The sequence below is a fragment of the Acomys russatus genome, chromosome X (genome assembly GCF_903995435.1).
Source record: "Acomys russatus chromosome X, mAcoRus1.1, whole genome shotgun sequence".
In the NCBI taxonomy this organism is placed as follows: Eukaryota; Metazoa; Chordata; class Mammalia; order Rodentia; family Muridae; genus Acomys; species Acomys russatus.
This window is the reverse complement of record NC_067169.1, coordinates 59,019,574-59,039,478: the sequence shown is the minus strand read 5'-3', so window position 1 is coordinate 59,039,478 and position 19,905 is coordinate 59,019,574. Positions and strand designations below refer to the sequence as shown.

At 35.3% G+C, this 19,905-nt stretch overlaps 1 protein-coding gene across 1 annotated transcript in view; it reads right to left on the bottom strand.

Annotated features, from left to right (window-relative positions):
• Positions 1–6,620: 6,620 nt before the first annotated feature.
• Sh3bgrl (SH3 domain binding glutamate rich protein like) overlaps positions 6,621–19,905 on the bottom strand; it is a 135,464-nt gene continuing 122,179 nt past the window's right edge. Inside the window, exons 3-5 of the mRNA XM_051141812.1 lie at positions 19,029–19,214; positions 13,812–13,892; positions 6,621–7,731 (exon numbers count right to left, since the gene is read on the bottom strand). Of these exons, the coding sequence (XP_050997769.1) occupies positions 7,699–7,731; positions 13,812–13,892; positions 19,029–19,214 (300 nt within the window). The 3' untranslated portion in view covers positions 6,621–7,698. The remainder of the gene's footprint in view (positions 7,732–13,811; positions 13,893–19,028; positions 19,215–19,905) is intronic.

The following is a 19,905-nucleotide window of genomic DNA, read 5'->3' as shown; positions in this document are numbered from 1 at the left end:
ATATATTTACGTTCATCACATATAAAATGCACTCTTTATCGGAGACTATAACACAGTAAGTTTGGGTTTCTCAAATGAGTTGTAGAAAATAGTTCATATTTAAGACTTCTTTACATCCTTAGAGAATGTAGATGGGAGTAACTAGCTGTATGTTTCAGATGTGACTTGTTCTGTTTTCCTTCAGTGATGAACATGTCACACTAAGCTTGGACTGAATTGTAAAACAGTTCTGAAAAATGGCAGTACTATATAGCAAGCACTTCAGTTAAATCAAATTTACTGTAATAGAAATAAATGAATAGATCTGATGTATTTCAATAATCATACCCTAATTATATGACATTTCTCATATAGTAGCCTATGACTGAAATAATGATCCAGTATGAAGGATAATAGTTAAGTCAATCAGAAATAAATCAGTAATAAATATCTATTACATCACTTAGCTAGCTAGCTGGCTCTACCTACCTAACAAGCGATCTAATTTAGCTATCTGGGTATCTCTAGAGTCAATTAGTTTCATTTGATGGTGTGATTCAAGCATCAATATATCAGCTTTTATGTTAGAAGAAAGCAGACATATCTGAGAGGAATAATGTTTAAAATACCAAATAGCAAGGTTTCAGAGATGCCTCAAAAGATGAATGCTTCCTGCATTTGCAAAGGACTTAAATTTGGTTCTCAGTAGCACATAATCTCCTGTAACTCCAGCTCCAGGAGATATGACATGTTTTTCTGGCTTCTTCTGGCACTCCCACATATGTGGTACATATACACACACAAACACATAACTGATGGCAAATGTTTAAAAACCTGCATACTGTGTGAAATGACCAGTTTCTTAGCTAAAAATATTTGTTACTAAAAGTATCTCAGGAGGCACTCATGGTGTTTTGAAACAAAACAAATTCCACTATATGTCTTCAACACTAGCCTTACCCACCATATTTCTTGAAAAGTTTTTACACATATATACAATAAATACCTACAGCAAGAAGAACCATGAAACAATCAGGAATAATATAAATGTTACATTCATAGTGTTTTGGCTATTTGTATTTGACAGCCTTGAAGAAAACAACTTTCCTATCTTGGCGCGTCTAAAATTCTGAATGTAACTCAATATCTATCATACCTCATCTTTATCAACTTAAAACATCTATCTAGACCTAAAGACATCTTAACCCCTAAACAACTAAGCTTAATTATAAAACTAAACTATCTGGTTTTCAACTACATCAGAGACTTGATAAGTAATAAAATTAATTATCAGAATAGACAGGAAGTGCAGGTAAACAGCTTCCATAATGAGAAAATGACAGGGACAGTTTGATAACTGAACAGTCACCCAAAACTCTCTATAATGTTGGAGCATCATTTTCAGCCTTCTGGTCCAACATATCTGACATATTTGTGAGGCAGGAACTACTGAGGACTTGCTTAATTTTGATGCAAAATAACTTTAATTTTCTTAAAATGTTTTAATGTGTCAGGTTTTTAAAGCCATTACCTAGTGATTACTTCAGAGTTAAGGATTTGGAGACAGAAATTCATTTTAAAAATAAGATTATACTTTGTAATAATTTCCCACTACTTCATAAAAAATTCTTTTAGGAATACCTGAAAAAAAGTAAAATTGAACAAGAAAGCCCGGAAATAAAAATTGTGTAGCACTGTCATATGTATACATGAAGTATAGTGACAGTGAAATAAGATTAATTGTTCAGATATATATTCTAACACAGTGTTACTTTACAATAGCCACATAATGGAGCTGATTTATTCACCCATCAGTGAATAAACAGATAAAGTGTCTCAGACATAAGGATAAGTCATAGAGGCTTTGCTTGACAAAGTTCCAGAGATCGCCAGCTGTCCAACATGATCTCTAGACATCTAGAACAGCTGATGAGGCTTTGCTTGACAAAGTTCCAAAGATCTCCTGCTGCCCCTAAATATTATGTATGGTCCAGGTGTAATGTTGTTTAGAAATCCACTATTTCTCCTAAAACTGATTTTTCTCTTTATTTCTCAGCCCTAAGGAAAAATCATACAGGAAAAAAATTTTTCCCACAGAGAATGCTGAAAGAGGGCATCTGGCCAAACACTTAAGATAATACTATAGGTTTTTGCTCTGGCTATGAGCACCCAAGAAGAAACTGCATGTAAGAAAGTTAAAAATGTTTTTTTAATTAAAACAAATAAAAAATAAATAGAAAATAAAAAATAAAGAAAGAAAGTTAAGACCTGGACATAACAGGACCTGGTTGGATATTGTTACCCGTAGAAATGTTTCCTTAGACTCTGCTTTGAGAGCAATAGAAGATGGGCTTGGAATGTCATGTTTGCAGGTATTTTACAATAGAGGATCCCTTGGCAGTTAGCCTAGACTTGGATAGCCCACCTGTTGGTCTGGGACTGGAAGTGGGTCACGTTTTTTTCTTTATGAGAGAACATTTAGCTCAAGCTGTGCTGTTATGACAATCTTGTAAGCACATTGGTTTTAGGCCTGGGAAATTTATGATTAAACTTTCCTGAGTATTGTTTAATAAGTAATGATCAGGTGATGCTGACTATTGCTTGAGAATTGATTGATTTTTGTGGTATACTTTCTTCTATGTTACAAACCTTTTTGTATTTCCTTGTTACTCTGTTGATATTTTATTGCCCCATTGATTGTAAAAGAAAAAATTCATGATGTAATCTGTAATGAAAAAATTTGAACTTCATTTCAATAAAATACTTGGGTTGGCCCAGTGAAAAAAGGAGGGCAAAATAAGTAACAAACAGCAAGAGTGATAAAAAGATGGGTAACAGCAAACAAGAAGATAGAAGGAAAGATAGCAAGAAAGTAAGTGAGTAAGGAGCAAGGAGTCAGACAGACAGCGAGCAAAACAGAGACAGATAGAGAGCCAGAAGAAAAGTTTTCCTGGGCTTTAAGACCTTCAGCTTGTACCACATATGCCTGAGTCACCGAGTATTTCTTTTTCCTCCGTTCCTCAGCCTCTCCTCAACAACTGGTTCCTTTAGCCAGTTGTTCCCCAATGGTTGGTTTCCCTTAGGCAGCTGTTCACTGCCTGCTCAATTCTCCCTACCGATGATCCACCTCTCTTCTCTCCTCTTCGCCATTCCTGAAGCTGGTTTTGAGGGGTGGCAATAAAGAAAATATGTTCTGTATGCAAAATAAAATACTACCAGTTCAAAAAAAAAATACTACCAGTTCTTAAAAAGAAGGAAATCTGTCATTTTCACTAGTACAGATGAACACAGAGGTCTTTGTACTAAGGGAAATAGGACAGATACAGGAAAACATGTACTGCATGTTTTCATTTATAAGTGTGATCTAAAACAATCAAACTCAGAAGTATAAAAGAATGGCTGCTACCAGAGGCTAGGAAGTGGTGATGTAGGGCATGGGAAAAATATTGTTGGAAAAGCAAAGTTACGGTTTACCAGATGAATAAATATTTAAGGTGATAGGTATAATTTTTATATTGATTCAGTCATTCCACACTATACAATATTCAATCTCTTGAACACCACAATGACACGCATGCTATATAATTATACAACTTGTAGTAAATAACTCTAAAATAACCTTAAAATATATACTTATTGTTATCTCAATTTCAACATAAGTCAGGAAATTTCTATAGTGGTGAAAAGGTCTTTTTTGGCAAATGGTGCTTGAACAACTGAAAATCCACATGCAGAATTACTTTGAGTCCCTACCCTGTGGCATACACAAAAAGTAATTTTAAAATATAGTACACACCTACATGCACAAAGCACAACTACAAAAGTATTCAACTTAAGTATAGGAATACTATCATGATGAGCTTGGTTTTAGATTGACCCCCTTAATTATGATAGCAAAAGTAAAAAGAAAAGATCAACATAGGTGAATTGATTTTGTCAAAAAAAAAACTTGAACTTCAAATACCTACTTTCAAGAAAATGAAAATATAGCCAATGGAATGGAAAATAATATTTCATATTATGTCTAAAATAATAGAAAAGTAATCCTATTATAAAAGGAATTTTTGGGGGTTTTTTTGTTTTTTTTTTTTTATTAATTTATTCTTGTTACATCTCAATGGTTATCCCATCCCTTGTATCCTCCCATTCTTCCCTCCACCTCATTTTCCCATTATTTCCCTCCCCTATGACTGTTCCTGAGGGGGATTACCTCCCCCTGTATATGCTCACAGGGTATCAAGTCTCTTCTTGGCAACCTACTGTCCTTCCTCTGAGTGCCGAATTATTATAATCAAAAAATAAGAGCATCAAAACTAAACAGGGGACTGGAAAAGATAGTTTTTGAAAAAAGATACACAAGTAGCCATAACTACATAAAAAACATTTTTAGCCACCAAGGAAATGTAAATCACAACTCTAATGCACCTACAATGGCTATAATAAAAAAGATAAGAATAACTGTTTCCTCAGCATTAGAAAATTTATCACATTCATACACTGCTAGTGGGGATGTAAAATAGTGGAACCAATTTGAAAACATTTGGTACTCAAATTGTTAAACAAAACTACCACATGAACCAAACACTGCACATACACACAGAAGAATTGAGAAGAGGTGTTCAAGCAAAAGCTACAATGGAATTCATAGTAGCATTATGCATAATAAACAAAGATGGATAAATATAAAATATACACCAAATGATTAATGAAGCAAAATATGATTCTGTCCATATAATGAAATATTATTTGACAATATAAAAGAAAAGATGCTGTATTCACCAATGACTTACTACATGCTGTGGCTTATATGAAATTGAAAGCATGGTAACCAAAGGAACCATTAACCAAAAATCAAATGCTTTATGATTCCATTTATGTGACACTTGCAGAACAGATAGCTCTATAAAGATAAAAAGCAAATTACTGTTTGTGTACAGCTGAGTAAGTAAGAACTTATAGGTAAGGATGCTGGATGTTAAAGTGTTTCACAATGTGTTGAGTATGCAAAATCCATGGACTTTTGTATTTTAGATAGGTAAATTTTAAGGTGTATAAAATATATCAAGAACATGTTTTAAAAACAACCATAGCAAAAATAATCATGCTAATAGAATTAATCTTTCAAAATATAATCCATGGAATGGAAAACAGTATTTCATATCATGTCTACAATAATAAGTAATCCTGTTATAAAAGGAATTATTGTAATCCAACAATAAGGACATCAAAACTAAACAGGGGACTGGAAATGATATTTTTTCAAAAAAGATACAGATGATTTTTTTGTGTGTGAATGTTTGTCTGTGTACTATGTGCATGCCTGGTGCTAGTGGAGGCCAGAAGAGGGCATAAGATTTCCTGGAGCTGTAGTTATTCACAGTTATGAGCCACCACGTGTATGTATGCTGGAAACAGGACCTGGTTTCTCTGGAAGAGCCCTAAACTGATCCATCTCTACAGCACCAAGAATGATTACTCTTTATATAGAAATTTAAAAAGTCATACAAAGGGATGACCAGTAATATTCAGAAACAAGGGTTGTAGAAGGGGGCAGATGACCAGAAAATTCAAATTAATCAAACATGAATCATTTAATTGGTTTTATTGGAATGCATCAGAAAAAGAAGTATAGGTGCTACATAGAAAAGGATGAATGGTATACTTTGTATAATTTGAACAACAACAACTGGTTAACAAAATCCATGTAAATTATACATTTTTTCCTTTGTACTTAAAGAATGAAGTTTGATTTCACCAAAATGCTCTGGAATTAGTCTTTCCCAATCAGAATGGTCTGTGTTTCAAAATTCTCTACTCACCTATGCTCAGACTCCCAGAGACCAATTTACAGTGTTTTTCAAATTGTAACTCTTTCTGAAGATTAAAAATTTTAAAAGGCAAATTAGATATAAAATGTGAAATTAACAAATTGCCAGATCTGATTTATAAACACAAATATGCCAAACATACTATAAAAAGGAGCAAGAATTTTATTTCTCAGGCACATACTGTAGACGTTCTTTCAAAACTCAATTTTCAGAATTTTATTTTCTTTCCTTTCTTCTATCAGGAATGTTTCTCAATTGTCAAAACGAAAGGCTTCATTTTGAGAAGTCTCGATCCAAATGTTTACTTTAAATGTACAGATAAGTTGATCTCAAGGTATTATCCCCTCCCCAATGCATGTATTTGAATAATGCCTGTCCAGATAGTGTTATTTAATACAAACCAAAAGTTAAATTGTCCACATAGAATATTACAAGCATTTAGCAATGTTTTTAAAAATTGGCTAAAATTATTTTTGCTCACTCCATAGATATCTCTGAAATTATATTTTTATAAAAAGAAAAAAATACTTCTGATCCCAATACAGAATCCAAAGTTCTGGTCACTGAAAAACTGAGAAATTATCTTCAAATTGTTTTTGTTTGTTTTTCTTCTTTCTAAACACCTATAAAAACAATTACTCATCAAGATTAATGTATATTATTTAGAGTCCAGTAACATACTTTTTTTAAAAACATTTATTTTAAAGCATCAAATCAAGTTTGAATTTCAGTAAACAAATCTATGGCTTCATTTTATGTTGGATTTTTTTTTTTTTTTTTTTTTTTTTTGCAGAGTACAGTCCAACAAACAGCAGGTATGATACAGTAATTTAAAATAAAAGATGTTTGTTTTTAAAAATATAGTAAGAAGGGACAAAGATCCAATATCAGTATCCTCTGGTTGAGTGACTTGGGTCATGCTTATCTTCCAAATAGTTCCAAAGTCATTCCCTTTCTTTCAAACTTGTGCTTTCTCACAAAATCAAGGCATGCCAGTGACTCTTTCCACTTGAACTCATCTGCTGACACAGTCTACCTAAACTGAAACAACTTCTTCTATCAAGAGACAGTGGCATTCACAATCATCAGTGGTATTAAAGCAGGAGAAGAGAGCCACTAAGACTTCTTTTAGCAAACATCAAAAAAAAAAAATCAGTCTTGAACAATGAGGGGCAAAATATTGTATAGTGGATAATTAAAAGTCAGAGTTCTTTGCAAGGAAGGGCCAATTTAATGTTAATTGCCATCCTTTTCCATAAGTTACACAGTCATATTTTACTGAGGCAAACAACTTAAGAAACATGGTAATGTTAGAACTGTCTAAGTAACAAGGAATCTGTCAATGAAAGGTTACATTTAGAAGCCTGAAACACTTGTGGTTCAGGGCATACAATTTTCTTCTATAAAAGGAGAATGTCAAAATCTCCATATGAAATTACAATTTCTAGCACATCATAAACATAACCTGCAAATGCATTTCAACAACAGTAACATCATATCAAAATATTCATGTTCACTACAGTTAATGAGGCAATTTTGGAATAAGAGTCTCTTTCTTTCTCTCTTTCTCCTTTTAATTCCTCCAAGTTGAAATGAAGATATCCTTAAGCTACACAGTAATCAAAAAAGGAGCGTATTTTTGTCAAATCCTTACAGAACATAAAATGCCTTGGCAGATAATACTACTACTCTATGATATTTACTTAACGTTCTAACTTAATCTCTCATTTTCTCACCACCATGTTCACATTTTAATTATGCTTGTTTGCATGCGAGAACATCAACTAATCTATTATTTCAACATTTAAGCCTACTTTTTGAAGCCAAGATTTTTATAAAAGCAATGGAAATTCATTATTTTTCAAGACGCTGAAGGAAGAATGTGTATTATTCATTCTTGCTGCTTTGCCTGGGCTTCTGCTTCCTGAAATAAACAAACAAAACATAGGTTTAAATATCACAAGGCAGATATTTATGTGCAATTTGGCTAAAATCAATTAGCCCAAATTACTACGATTACTCCAAAACAGAGTACTTTCTTCCGTCAGACGGTGGAAGGCTTTAAAATAACTAGCAGTAGCTTTCATCATGACAGAAAGTGCTATGCAGGTCTCTGAGGGAGAATAGGCATCAAATTTTCACTCAGCTGCACACTCTGTATACCACACAACCAACTCACCAGCCAAGATGGGCCCACTGGTAAAATGGTGGTGTGACTTTTATGGGGGTTAGCAACTGTTTTCTGATTTGGTTTGAAGTCTGCTCCACAAGAGGTAATTCATATCTGGTTCTGTAATCCTAGTAACAAACCCCATGGGCAAGAGGTCACTGGGTATTGTTTTGCTAAATGGCCATGTTGTAGTCATCAAACTGCCTTCTAATGTTTGTATTTGTGACTCTATAGTGTTGCTCACAAATATGGCCAGAGAAACTTCTTTTTGCAATGAGCAGCAGTTGATAACTAATCAAAGTACTAACAAACGTGACTGATGAATGCGCAGTCATAAATAGGATATCTGTACCATTTCCTCCAAGTCTGACAGAGCACCTAGAAAGAGGGGGTCCTGATAATATGCCTTCACGAACCAAGGGAGGAGCTTGTGATGCCCCGCCCATCCTTGAGAAGCTATTGGCAGTTAACTGTTAATGGCTGCAGTTAACAGTTAATGGCTGCAGTAAATGGTTGCTAAGAGATGGGAAAAGGTAATTTCTTCAATGATGTATACCTCTGGTAGATGGCTTGCCATCATATCAGCAAAACTTTTTAAATTCAAAGGGTAAAAATAAATACAAAATGAGTACATCAAATAAATACAAAATGCTTTTTAAAAAACAACAGGAAAAAAAACACTATGAAATAGCAATTATCAGGGCTGGAGAGATGGCTCAGAGGTTAAGAACTTTGCCTGTTCTTCCAAAGGTCCTGAGTTAATTTCCCAGCAACCACATGGTGGCTCACAATCATCTATACTGAGATCTGATGCCCTCTTCTGGAGGGCAGGGGCATATGCATGTGAAACACTGTATATTTAATAAATAAACCTTTAAAAAAAGAGAAAGAAATAGCAACGCGCATATGCAATTGGGAAACAGTTACATAATAATGCGCATATCCCTGTCAAGTATTTCTTCTCATAAGTACACATCACTTTCAAGTGACCAGTACTTGGGAAACAGCCTAGCTCCCTATAGTCACTTTCCATCTTTCGTAAAGAAAGAAATTACTATCATGGGCATCTAAAACAAAAAAGAGTTCTACATTCTAGTTAACTGGCCTAATGGCCAATGCATTATATTACCAGGTGTAGTGGGTAGTAACATACACCCTCAATTCCAGTACTGGGGGAGGGGCACAGAGGCAGGTGAATCTCTCTGAGTTTGAGACCAGCCAAGTCTACAGAGCATATTTAATTTTAGGAATAAATTATAATTTAGGATCAGGGAAATGGCTCAGAAGGCAAAGGGCATGCTGTCCATGATGCAAGCCTAATGATCTGAGTTCAAATCTTGGAAATTTTATCTACACATGTGTATTATGGCACTAATGTTCCCTTCTGACACACATACACACACACACACCCTCACACATGTGCACACACACACACACATTGAATAACAAAAATTATTGAAAGAAGGAAAAGAAGATCCACAAAATATTATTAACTTAAGTAACAATAGTTGTTCTCTGGCCTGCATATACACACAGGTGCCCACATACACATACATTATGTACATATACACACAACGAAAATTAAAAAAAAACTTAATTTGAAAAATACACTGGGTACATAAAGGTATAATAAAGCACATTTGTCTTCCACAAGAATGTGCTTTATGGGAATATTTGCAGTGCAGTCCTTTAGACACACACACACACACACACACACACACACACACACACACACACGATATGATATTATTATAATATGAACTTCACCCTGGGTGCACAGAGGTTTTGAGTTAAATAATTCAGGATTCAAATCCCAGCTGTGCCATTCAATTATGTACTTTTGGACAAAGTAAATTATTTAAGTATTAGTTTCTTCTGTAAAATTCCATTACAGACACTTAGCTCATAAAATTATATGAGGATAAAAAGATGAAAGATATAGAGTGTGCTGCTAAATGAGTGACCCTATTACAGGCATAAATTCTTTCTTAGTTTTTTTCCTCTCCTCCTTTTTGACTGAAACCAAGTCCACAGTTAAGTTATTATTTTCTTGGATAGACTAATTTCAATTAAAATAAGATTGTTTCACATACCACAACTGAGATAGATTCCATGGCCTCTTCCACACGCAATGATTCAAACAAGATTAATGAAAACATTTTTCTAACTATAACTTGTCTGCTATATTAAAAGATTCTTGCAAGTGGCTTTCTTAGCCAAATCATTTTCTCCCTAAGGACAAATGTCACTGGATTTATATTTTTGTCAAAGTATAAACTACTTTATTATTTACAATCTTAAAATCACCACTTTCCCTACAAAGCAAGAACTGCCAGTGCTAAGAAGTACTTTCTGAATTGATAAAAACAAGAAAGTAGTACTATCATTTCCCTCTTATGTACATTGGGTACACAAGGGGATAACAAAGCATATTTGTTTTCCATAAGAATGTGCTTCATGGAATATTTGCAGTGCGGTTCTTTTAGGTAGCAAGCTTTCTAGTGCATTCATTTGCAATAATGTTTAAGGGTATGCACTATCAGTTACTTGGAAAATAACAAATGATAGAAAGCCATTTCTATTGGCTGCTATTCTTTCCAGGCTCATTTTCATATTTTCTCACAAACTACACAGTTCCTTCTTATCAATACAGGAGAAATTCCAACTGAGACAATATAGCTATTTCATCAGATTATATACAATTCTTGAATTTCTTAACAAACATTTGCTCTTCTCATTTTCAAAGAGGAATAACAGTTTACCTTGCCATACATATACTTTCCCAGAACGGAGCCTTACCATTTTGTTTTGTTGTTACTAATTTCACAAATAAAAACTGCATCTCAATTTACTATATCTTTCACTATCAGTGTACTTTTCCAATATGGATAACTTGTTTCCTTCTTGCTCAGATTTATTTTTACTTTTAATTTTATGTGTAGATGTGTGTGCCTGCATATAAGCATGCACACCAGACTGCAGTTGTTGGCGGAGGCCAGAGGTGTGGAGCTAGAGTAACACCTTTTTGTGAGCCGCACAAACTCTCATCCTCGTTTCCATTCATGTTCACAGCCTACTTACCACATGGCTTACCTTCAAAAACTAAATCCTTTTAATTCCCCCTCATAATTCTAATGTTCTAAAATTCTCCTCAAGCTTCACTGGTAATTTCCCTTTTCCTTATGCCTCACAGGTAATTTCTCGCCTCACACTAAAGGAAGAATACCTTTAAATGTGAACTCTTATAGCCTTCCTTCATATTAGCGTTTCCATTTGTAAGCCTTCTTTCCTTGTGTCTTTCAATTTTCCCAGAAGATCATTACGCCTTCACATTTTAAAGACCAGCCCCCTCCCTGGTTAAGTTAATTCTTTGTTTTATCATAGATCTAAAGGCCAAGGAGAGCTTTAATAACCCACTTCAGTTCTTAAATACACAAGCATCTGGTTAATTTGTCAAAGCTTATAATGTGATTTTGCTTATTTGACTTCTAAATCCATCATTCTCTTTCTTAAAACTATTTCACCTAAGGCCCTCTAGATTGTTTTGTGGATTCTTAAAGCATCCTGAAACAGAAGTCTGACTATAACATATCATTCCTCTAATGTTCACAGTACATACAGCAGCCAAATTTAGCTTCTCATGCCAAATTTTCATTGCAGGGTGGCATACAAATGTAATCCCATCACAGGGGAAGTCAAGGTGCTAGGATCAGGAGTTCAAGGCAGACTGGGATAAGAACTTGTATCAATGTAAAAGAGGAAGGGAAAGGGAAAGAATGAAAAATATGAAGTTAAGCCATATCTTAAAATACTGAAATAATCATACCATTAGCCGGGCGTGCTACTGCACACCTTTAATCCTGTGGGAGGTATAGGATGGTGGACCAATGTGAGATTTACATAGCAAGTTCCAGACCAGCTAGGGCTACATGGTGAGACAATGACAAAGAAACAAACAACAAAACAAAAATCATACCATCACTTTCCCATATTTCACACAGTGACTTTTGGGTACCTTATGGATATAGGTGAAGCTACCTGATTCAGCAATTACTGGCCCCTGCCTACCTAGGGAATCCTCATAATGTGTAGTTATATGCTCCTATACAATGCTTTTCATTGTTGTACCTGTCAAAAATGACTTAGTGACATTTCAATATTTTGAAATTTCTGGGCTGAAGAGATGGCTCTGTGGTTAAGAGCACTGTCTGTTCTTCCAGAGGTCCTGAGTACAATTCCCAGCAACCACATGGTGGCTGACAACCATCTATAATGAGATCTGATGCCCTCTTCTGGCCTGCAGGTGTATGTACAGACAGAGCACTGTATACATCATAATAAATAAATATTTTTTAAAAAGAAAAATATTTCCAACAGCTCAAATAACACCCTTCTACTGAAAACTTCTCCAACCTCCTCAATAAGAATCATGATTATTGTCCTAAATTCCTATGCGCTTTATTTATGATAGTCTCATAGAATTTGCCACAATATGTCTTCAGTTATGATTAGTGATATACACATTTAGGATATAACCTTTTGCACATATACAGTCATTAGGTTACAAGCAGAATTCAAGGATTATGTCCTGTTTTATGTTTCTTCCACCATTAATTCCAGTGTAGTGAGTGAATGAATCCTAATTTTAACTAAAGGGGAAAAAAATGTCATTAACCACAAGAAGCAAGAATGTCCTTTCTTTTGCGGTCCCTATGATCTGCATTAAACTCACCGGCTTAACTTGGGTCTCACTGATTATTTATTTATTTGATTTTTTGTTTTGTTTTGTTTTGTTTTTTGAGACAGGGTTTCTCTGTGTGTGGCGCTGGCTGTCCGGAACTCACTTTGTAGATCAGGCTGACCTCAAACTCACAACGATCTGCCTGCCTATGCTTCCTGAGTGCTGGGATTAAAGGCATGCACCTCCACGCCCAGCCCTCACCAATTATTTAAACAAGCAAAAACCAACTATTCTTCTGACTTGACTCCATTTTTACAAAGCCTAAAATATAACATTTAACCATGGGGGAAAAACATTTGGCAAGGAAGCAGAAGTTCAGAGTGAGACAAACATATTTACAAACCCTGTCTGGTGAAAACATAGATGGTATTATAGGTTCTCAAGATTGAAGAGGGAACTAGAGTTTAATATGTAAATTGCTGAACATAAAATCTATTATTAAGAGTAGAACATAGATTAGTGCCACAGGGGAAATACATTTTGATTAAGTGAGCTGGTACAAAAAGGACCAAATGGAAAAAGACAAAGGTCTACTTAAAGTCCATAGCTTTGAGGCATTTCACTGCACAAGAAATTTTGCTTTTGCTTTCCTTCTTTATTTGGGCTCCCCTGGGAACACTGTCACTTGAAAAAAATAATTTGTCTTGGCAAGGAATAAAATACCAAATTTAGCTGGCAATTCAGTGACCAGTTGTGTAACACAAATGCTCTTATCATACGCGAATAGCTAACTCTATCATTTACTCTCACACAAAGCTAATAAATGGTGCTAAGGTGAACTAAGATGCTTGATGTCCATGGAGAACTGTGTATGACACTGTAAGTTTAAAGTTGGCAATGACTTATTTGAGAATAAAGATCTGTATATCTTCTGCTTCAGGCAGCTTGACAGAAAAGTTCCGCCTAATAATTTACTTCCTGCATACATGCTTTGTGCACCATGCACATTTGTCTGTCCTGCTAGGGATTAAGTATATGTACAACAAACACTGCTTGAGACTTAATCTGAATATTTAACAGGCAAAACTTTTATTGATTAAAAACCCAAGCAGCAATCAGATAGTCACCAATAAAAGAAATAGAGGAATCATACCTTTGAACCAGGTGGTGCTGTCAAGCCTAAAAAGGCATAAACTGCATTATTCTCTCGGGCTTCAAAGAAGGCATCATAATCCTTTGTGAAAAGAAGACAAGAAGAATTAGCAGTCTCACAACGACTTGACTGGCTGATAAGATCAGCTGTCTCCTTGAGGGCTAAGCTCCATAATGCTGAAATTCTGTATGGAGTAGTAAACAGCCAGGTGGGCTTCTGTGATGACATGTGTCTAATATCGACTTCAGAAGCTGAGGCAGAAGTATCACTTGTTCCACGCCAGACTGAGCTACACAGGAAAACACCATCGCAAAAATAAATAAATAAATAAATAGGAAAAGATATGTATGCTTTTTTTAAAAAGGCCAATTATTCATCTCCTAAGTGAGAAGCAGAAATGCCTGTTGTACAATTGGAAACATGTTTACATTGCAGTCTGTTTACATTGCAGTCTGTCTGTCTGTCTGTCTGTCTCTCTCTCTCTCTCTCTCTCAACTTTTATTTTATGTGCATTGGTGATTTGCCTGCCTGCATGTCTGTGTGAGGGTGTCAGATCTTGGAGTTATATCTTGGAGTTATAGGCAGTTGTGAGCTGCCATGAGGGTGCTGGGAATTGAACCTGGTCCTCTGGACGAGCATTCAGAGTTCTTAACTGCTGAGCCATCTCTCCAGCCCCACATTGCAATATCTCAATGTTGATTTGTATTCACTTTAGTTTAGACTAAAAAAGAGTTAAATTTATTTTTTTAAAAAGCCCAGACAAAGCATTATGGGACATTAACAAATAAATTTCCGAAAATACTAGTATATTCATTTTGTGACAGACTCTGGTTTTGTGTTTTTATGAGATTTTTGTGTGTGAACGTGTGTGTCTCTACCTCTATATGTATTCCTTATGCTTTCTCTTTGTTTTTTCCTTTGTTTTGCCATATGATGGTTTCTTTTATTTTTATTTTGCCATATGCTATTTTACTTTGCTATTTTTTTAGGTAATTGCAAGTTTTCTAATAGAGAGCAAGAAAGAGTGTGGATTTAGGTAGGTGGGGAAATGGAGAGGACATGGGAGGAGTTTGGGGAGGAGAAACTGTAATCATATATTGTTTGGGGGAAAATCTATTTCCAATTAAAAAACAACAACTAAGTATAGGGGAAAAGATGTAGGAAGGGAGAGAAGACTTTTGGATACCATTTAAAATGTATTGGAAGGTAAGTTGGTCTTTGGGTCAGAAAATGCAGAACGGCTTACTGCACATTACATAGTATTTACATCTGCTTGCACCTTCCTCCACCTCTCAAAGCAAGCATTTCTCAGCAGTAGATTGCTTATTTACAGCGCTTAGTTACAGACTCATGCCAGTTCTCCAAATTTCTCTTCTCTCACTGAACTTTATATTGATTTCCTTGGCCTGAAAGTCAACTAATATTAGCTACATATGCATAAAGCCAGAAGAACAGTAAAGCTGTCCTGTCTTTGCAAAGAGAGTAACATGTTCTTGGAATATGAGCAAAAGAAGCTTTAACTGTGAGGCTAGAAGAGAATCTTGACACAATTCCATTTGGTTCAGCTTTACATTGTTTTCCCCTAAGGCAGCAAGCCTTCACCAAAAGTAACAAGTGGACTTGTCTACACTTGTAACTTGTATTCAACAGCAAACATAGTTAAAAGTCTATTTTCTGTACATGGCCTTGATTAGTGTGATTTCTAGACATACACAGGAAGCCGACAGTTTGGTTGATTTGTTACAGCCGAGAGTCTTAAAACTTGCGGAATTCTCTAGAGAATGTCTCAGCAACAGATTGCCAGCAAATGGTTCTTTCAAACACATTTCCTTCTTTTCAGCACTTGGAGGATCTGGACATAAAAGGCACAGATGACCCTACCAGTTTGGAACCTATAGAGCCAGGCATGATGTCCTATATCTGCATTTGGAAGGAAGAGGCAGGAGGATCAGAAGTTCAGTGCCATCAGCTACATGGTAATATGGTAATTTTGGCTAGCCAGGTTTGTGTTATATTCTGTCTTAAAAACATACAGCCCTATTCCCCTTCATATTCTAAGCACTCTGAACTTAAAATTACACTTTGCTTTATGAAGGAAAATATTGAGGGAATAAAAAGATGAATCACAAAATGGAAGTAAATAATTGCAAAGAGTGTAAGTGGCAAAGAATTCACATCTAAAATACATAAAACTCATAAGACATAATAGTAAGGGGCTGGAGAGATGGCTCAGACGTTAAGAGCACTGATTGTTCTTCCAGAGGTCCTGAGTTCAACTCCCAGAAACCACATGGTGGTTCACAGTCATCTATAATGTGATATGGTGCCCTCTTCTGGCGTGCAGGTGTGCATACAGGCAAAGCATTGTATACATAATAAATAAATAAATATTTTTAAAAACATAATAGCAATAAAACAATAAAATTAAAAGTGAAACAATGACTAAATAGACATTAGAAGAAGGTAGAATGACAAATAAGCACATAAATATGTGTTAATATCATAAATTTGATCATTACATAAATATAAATTAAAATGACTAGAAAATACCAAAACACTAAGCTATTTGGAAGTGGTTTAAAAGGCTGACATAGGGCTAATAAGTAGCTCAGGGCTGTAGCATTCGTCTATCATGTGTACAATATTGCACAAAATTTGCAGCAACATAGATAAAGAGTAGACAGACACAAAACTTCTGACAATACTAAAAGCTGGAAGGAAAAGTTGAGTACTGGGAACTTATGCAAAATAACAGATATGGATTTGGTGGACTTGAGTCTCACTCTGTGATGTTTCATTTTCATCGGTGTCATACTTAGTGACATTTGCCTTCATCCCCAATAAAAAGGGAAATCAAATGGATATGGCTTCCTAATATGATCTTATGATCTATACTATGTTTGTTTTCAAAAATCAAACAACAGACATTCATAGGGGAGGGGAATAATGGGAAAATGGGGGGGGGAATGGGAGGATACAAGGGATGGGATAAACATTGAGATGTAACAAGAATAAATTAATAAAAAAAAAAGAAAATTAAAAATAAAATCTGCTTTAGAAGTCAGGAAAACAAAACAAAACAAAACAAAACAGACATTTCAAAAATGACATAGAAATAAGATGGTTTACAAACTCCAAAAACTAAGAGGACTTGGAAAGTGCTCAACACCCCACCACCCCCCAAAAAAGCTGCTAACCTGTACTCCTTGTGTACTCAGGTAATCAATTTTATTCCTTCTCAGGTTGAAGACCAGATAGCTTAGTTTTGCAATTAAGCTTAGTTGTTTAGGCATTGAAATATCTTTAGATCTAGACAGATGTTTTAAGTTGATAATGATGAGATATGATAGATATAGACATTGACTTACATTCAGAATTTTAGATAAGTAACTCAGGAAAGATGTTTTCTTCAAGGCTGCCAAATACAAATAGCCAAACCACTATGACTGAAACATTTATATAATTCTTGATTGTTTCTGGTTCTTCTTGCTGTAGGTAGCTTATTATATATATGTGTAATAATTTATATATATAAATATTTAATAAAAAAATTTTAAAGAAAAAAGACACATGATTGGAGACAGAAGACATGCTCATCTTTTTTGTGGCTTGAACATAATACACACTTGGATAAAAACTTCACATAGTATGTACCAACTTATATGCTTCTAAAAATATTAGTTCTAAAATGAACTGTTAGGATCACATATTGGCTTACACTGGACTAACGGACCACTTTCAAAATTAATTTTAATTAAAATATAATTACATTATTTTGTGCCTTCCCATGCACCTCCCTGAATTTATGTGTACATACAAATATATGCCATAAACTTGCTAGCCTTTGAAGCCCCTCATAGTTGCTGAGATTCAATGATTTGAAGAAAATTCAAAAGAATAGCCTAAGTTTCTTCACCTATCTTCAGATCAAATTTACACATTGGCCCTATATTCAATAACATAAAATCTGCAGCAGAACTGACAAACTCACTGATGGAAAAAAAATCTATCAATGAATTTTTCTGTTTTGGTAATCCCTTTCCCCTAGATAATACTAATTAGCAATACGATACTCTCTAAGAAAAGACAGCCTTTTCAGTCTTATATAAACCAGTAGTGTAGAGGAGCTCTGAAAACCCTAACTCCAAGCCAGGTGTAGAGGAAAACTGTGTAATCCCAGCTATCAGGGATTAAGGTAGGAGGATTAGGAGTTCATCTCAGCAACACAGGGCTATGAGGCCAGTCTCAACTGTCTCAAAAATAATAGCTGGCTCTGGAAAGGAAGACTCAGAGGGGTAAAATAGGTGTGCTCATTTGCAAGCAAGTCCCACAGCAGAGGAACTTCCAGTGGTGAAACTACACTCTGTGGGCAAGTCCAGAGGACAGCCAACAATCAGGTCATGGCCACCTAGGTTGCTGTGATTGGGATCAAAATGAAGAAATATAAAGACAGCTATATATCTGGTGTCTGTCCGTATATATTTATTGATATAATGTTCTTGTGGATAGTGTACAGTTTACCCTCGTTCATTCAAATGTTGATTTCTCTACCCCAGTCTCTGGATCAATCCAGACGTTGTATTGTGGTGTTTATTCTAAGTATCTCCTGTTTCAAGTTTGGGTAAACATCACCATTTGTCCTCTGTTATATCAATAAAAACAAACTAGTCAATGCTGAACATTTACAGAGAATAGGGTGGGATATCCTGATCCAGTGAGGGAAGGAGAAAGAGAAAGGAGAGGATGGAGAAGACCAGGGAAACATCAAGAGAAATGAACCTGGCCTAGGAGATGATTTCAAAGCAAGTGTAATATGGGAAATCTGAATGGGAAGAAAGTATACTAGCATGGAGGTTTAGGATGGAGTACTTATTGAGTTGCATCATGCTATAGGCTAATTTAATAGATCTTGGTCTCTCTGTGTGGTTATTTGGGTACAAAGCTTGTGAAGGAGTAACTGCTGAAATTACTAAAATAATAATTTAATATTAAATATTAATAATCCTCCAAAAATACACTTACATGTTTTATTTGTTCATTTGATTTTTGGTCCTAGAGAGCAAAATACTATGTAGCTGTCTAGGGTGGTTGCAGAAGGCAAATGGTTTTGCAGAAGAAATGACTATACACTGGTGTTGTAGGTGAGGCTGAAAGGTATAAATAAGTTCATTAGAGAGGATATATTTCAATAAACAAGAATTTAAACTGCTTCCTTACCCCACGGTACTGGCTTTCATTGAAAATCTGAGGTGGCAAGGGGTACCCTGTGGCCGGTCGACTGTTTTCAGGTACATTTTCTCTCATCCACTTCCGATTCTCCTCATTGGCCGCAATATCTTTTTCTTCAAAGCCTATTTTGTTGGCTTCTAAGAAACCAAGCACATCTTGCTGTTTCTTCTTAATCTAGGAGCCAAAGGGAGATGGGGGAGGACACTGTTAAGAAAACAGCACTTATTCTCTCTTCTTTTTTTCTTGAACTCAACAGGTTTTATTTATGAATATATAATATGCTTATTTAAATACATATTTTGATGCAATAACAATTGATGGGAAAAGAGGCCATTAATTTGAAGAAGAGAGGAGGAAGGTATACACAGGAGTGTTTGGAGAGAGGAAAAGGGAAGGAAGAAATGTCAATTACAATCTCAAAATTAAAGAGAAATGATAAAGCTTTTTTTTTAAATATGAACTCATTACTAAGAGATCAAAATAATTTACCATTCAATTTTAGTGATCAAGATTAAAAACAGACCTCCTAGACAAAAGGTTTTTATTTTTCAAAATCAATGAAGTCAGTGCTTATGAGGCAGCAAACATTAACTTAGACACAGATCAAATTTGCAGTGCATAAGATACATTTTCCCCTAAGTGTGAAGGCTGTAAACTGTGCTTAGGCCTGAGGCTAAACTGAGCAGAAGCTGTACTACATTATGCTGTGGTCTTTGAGTTGTCCACCCCTGCTGGGAGGTTCCTCTGTGCTGCATATTGTACTCTTTGAGTTGCTAATGTTTGTGTTGGTAAAGAAACAAGGAAGCTCTGGCAGAGAGCTATTCCAGGAAATGCATTCTTTTCAGCATGCCCAAGGGGCTGGGCG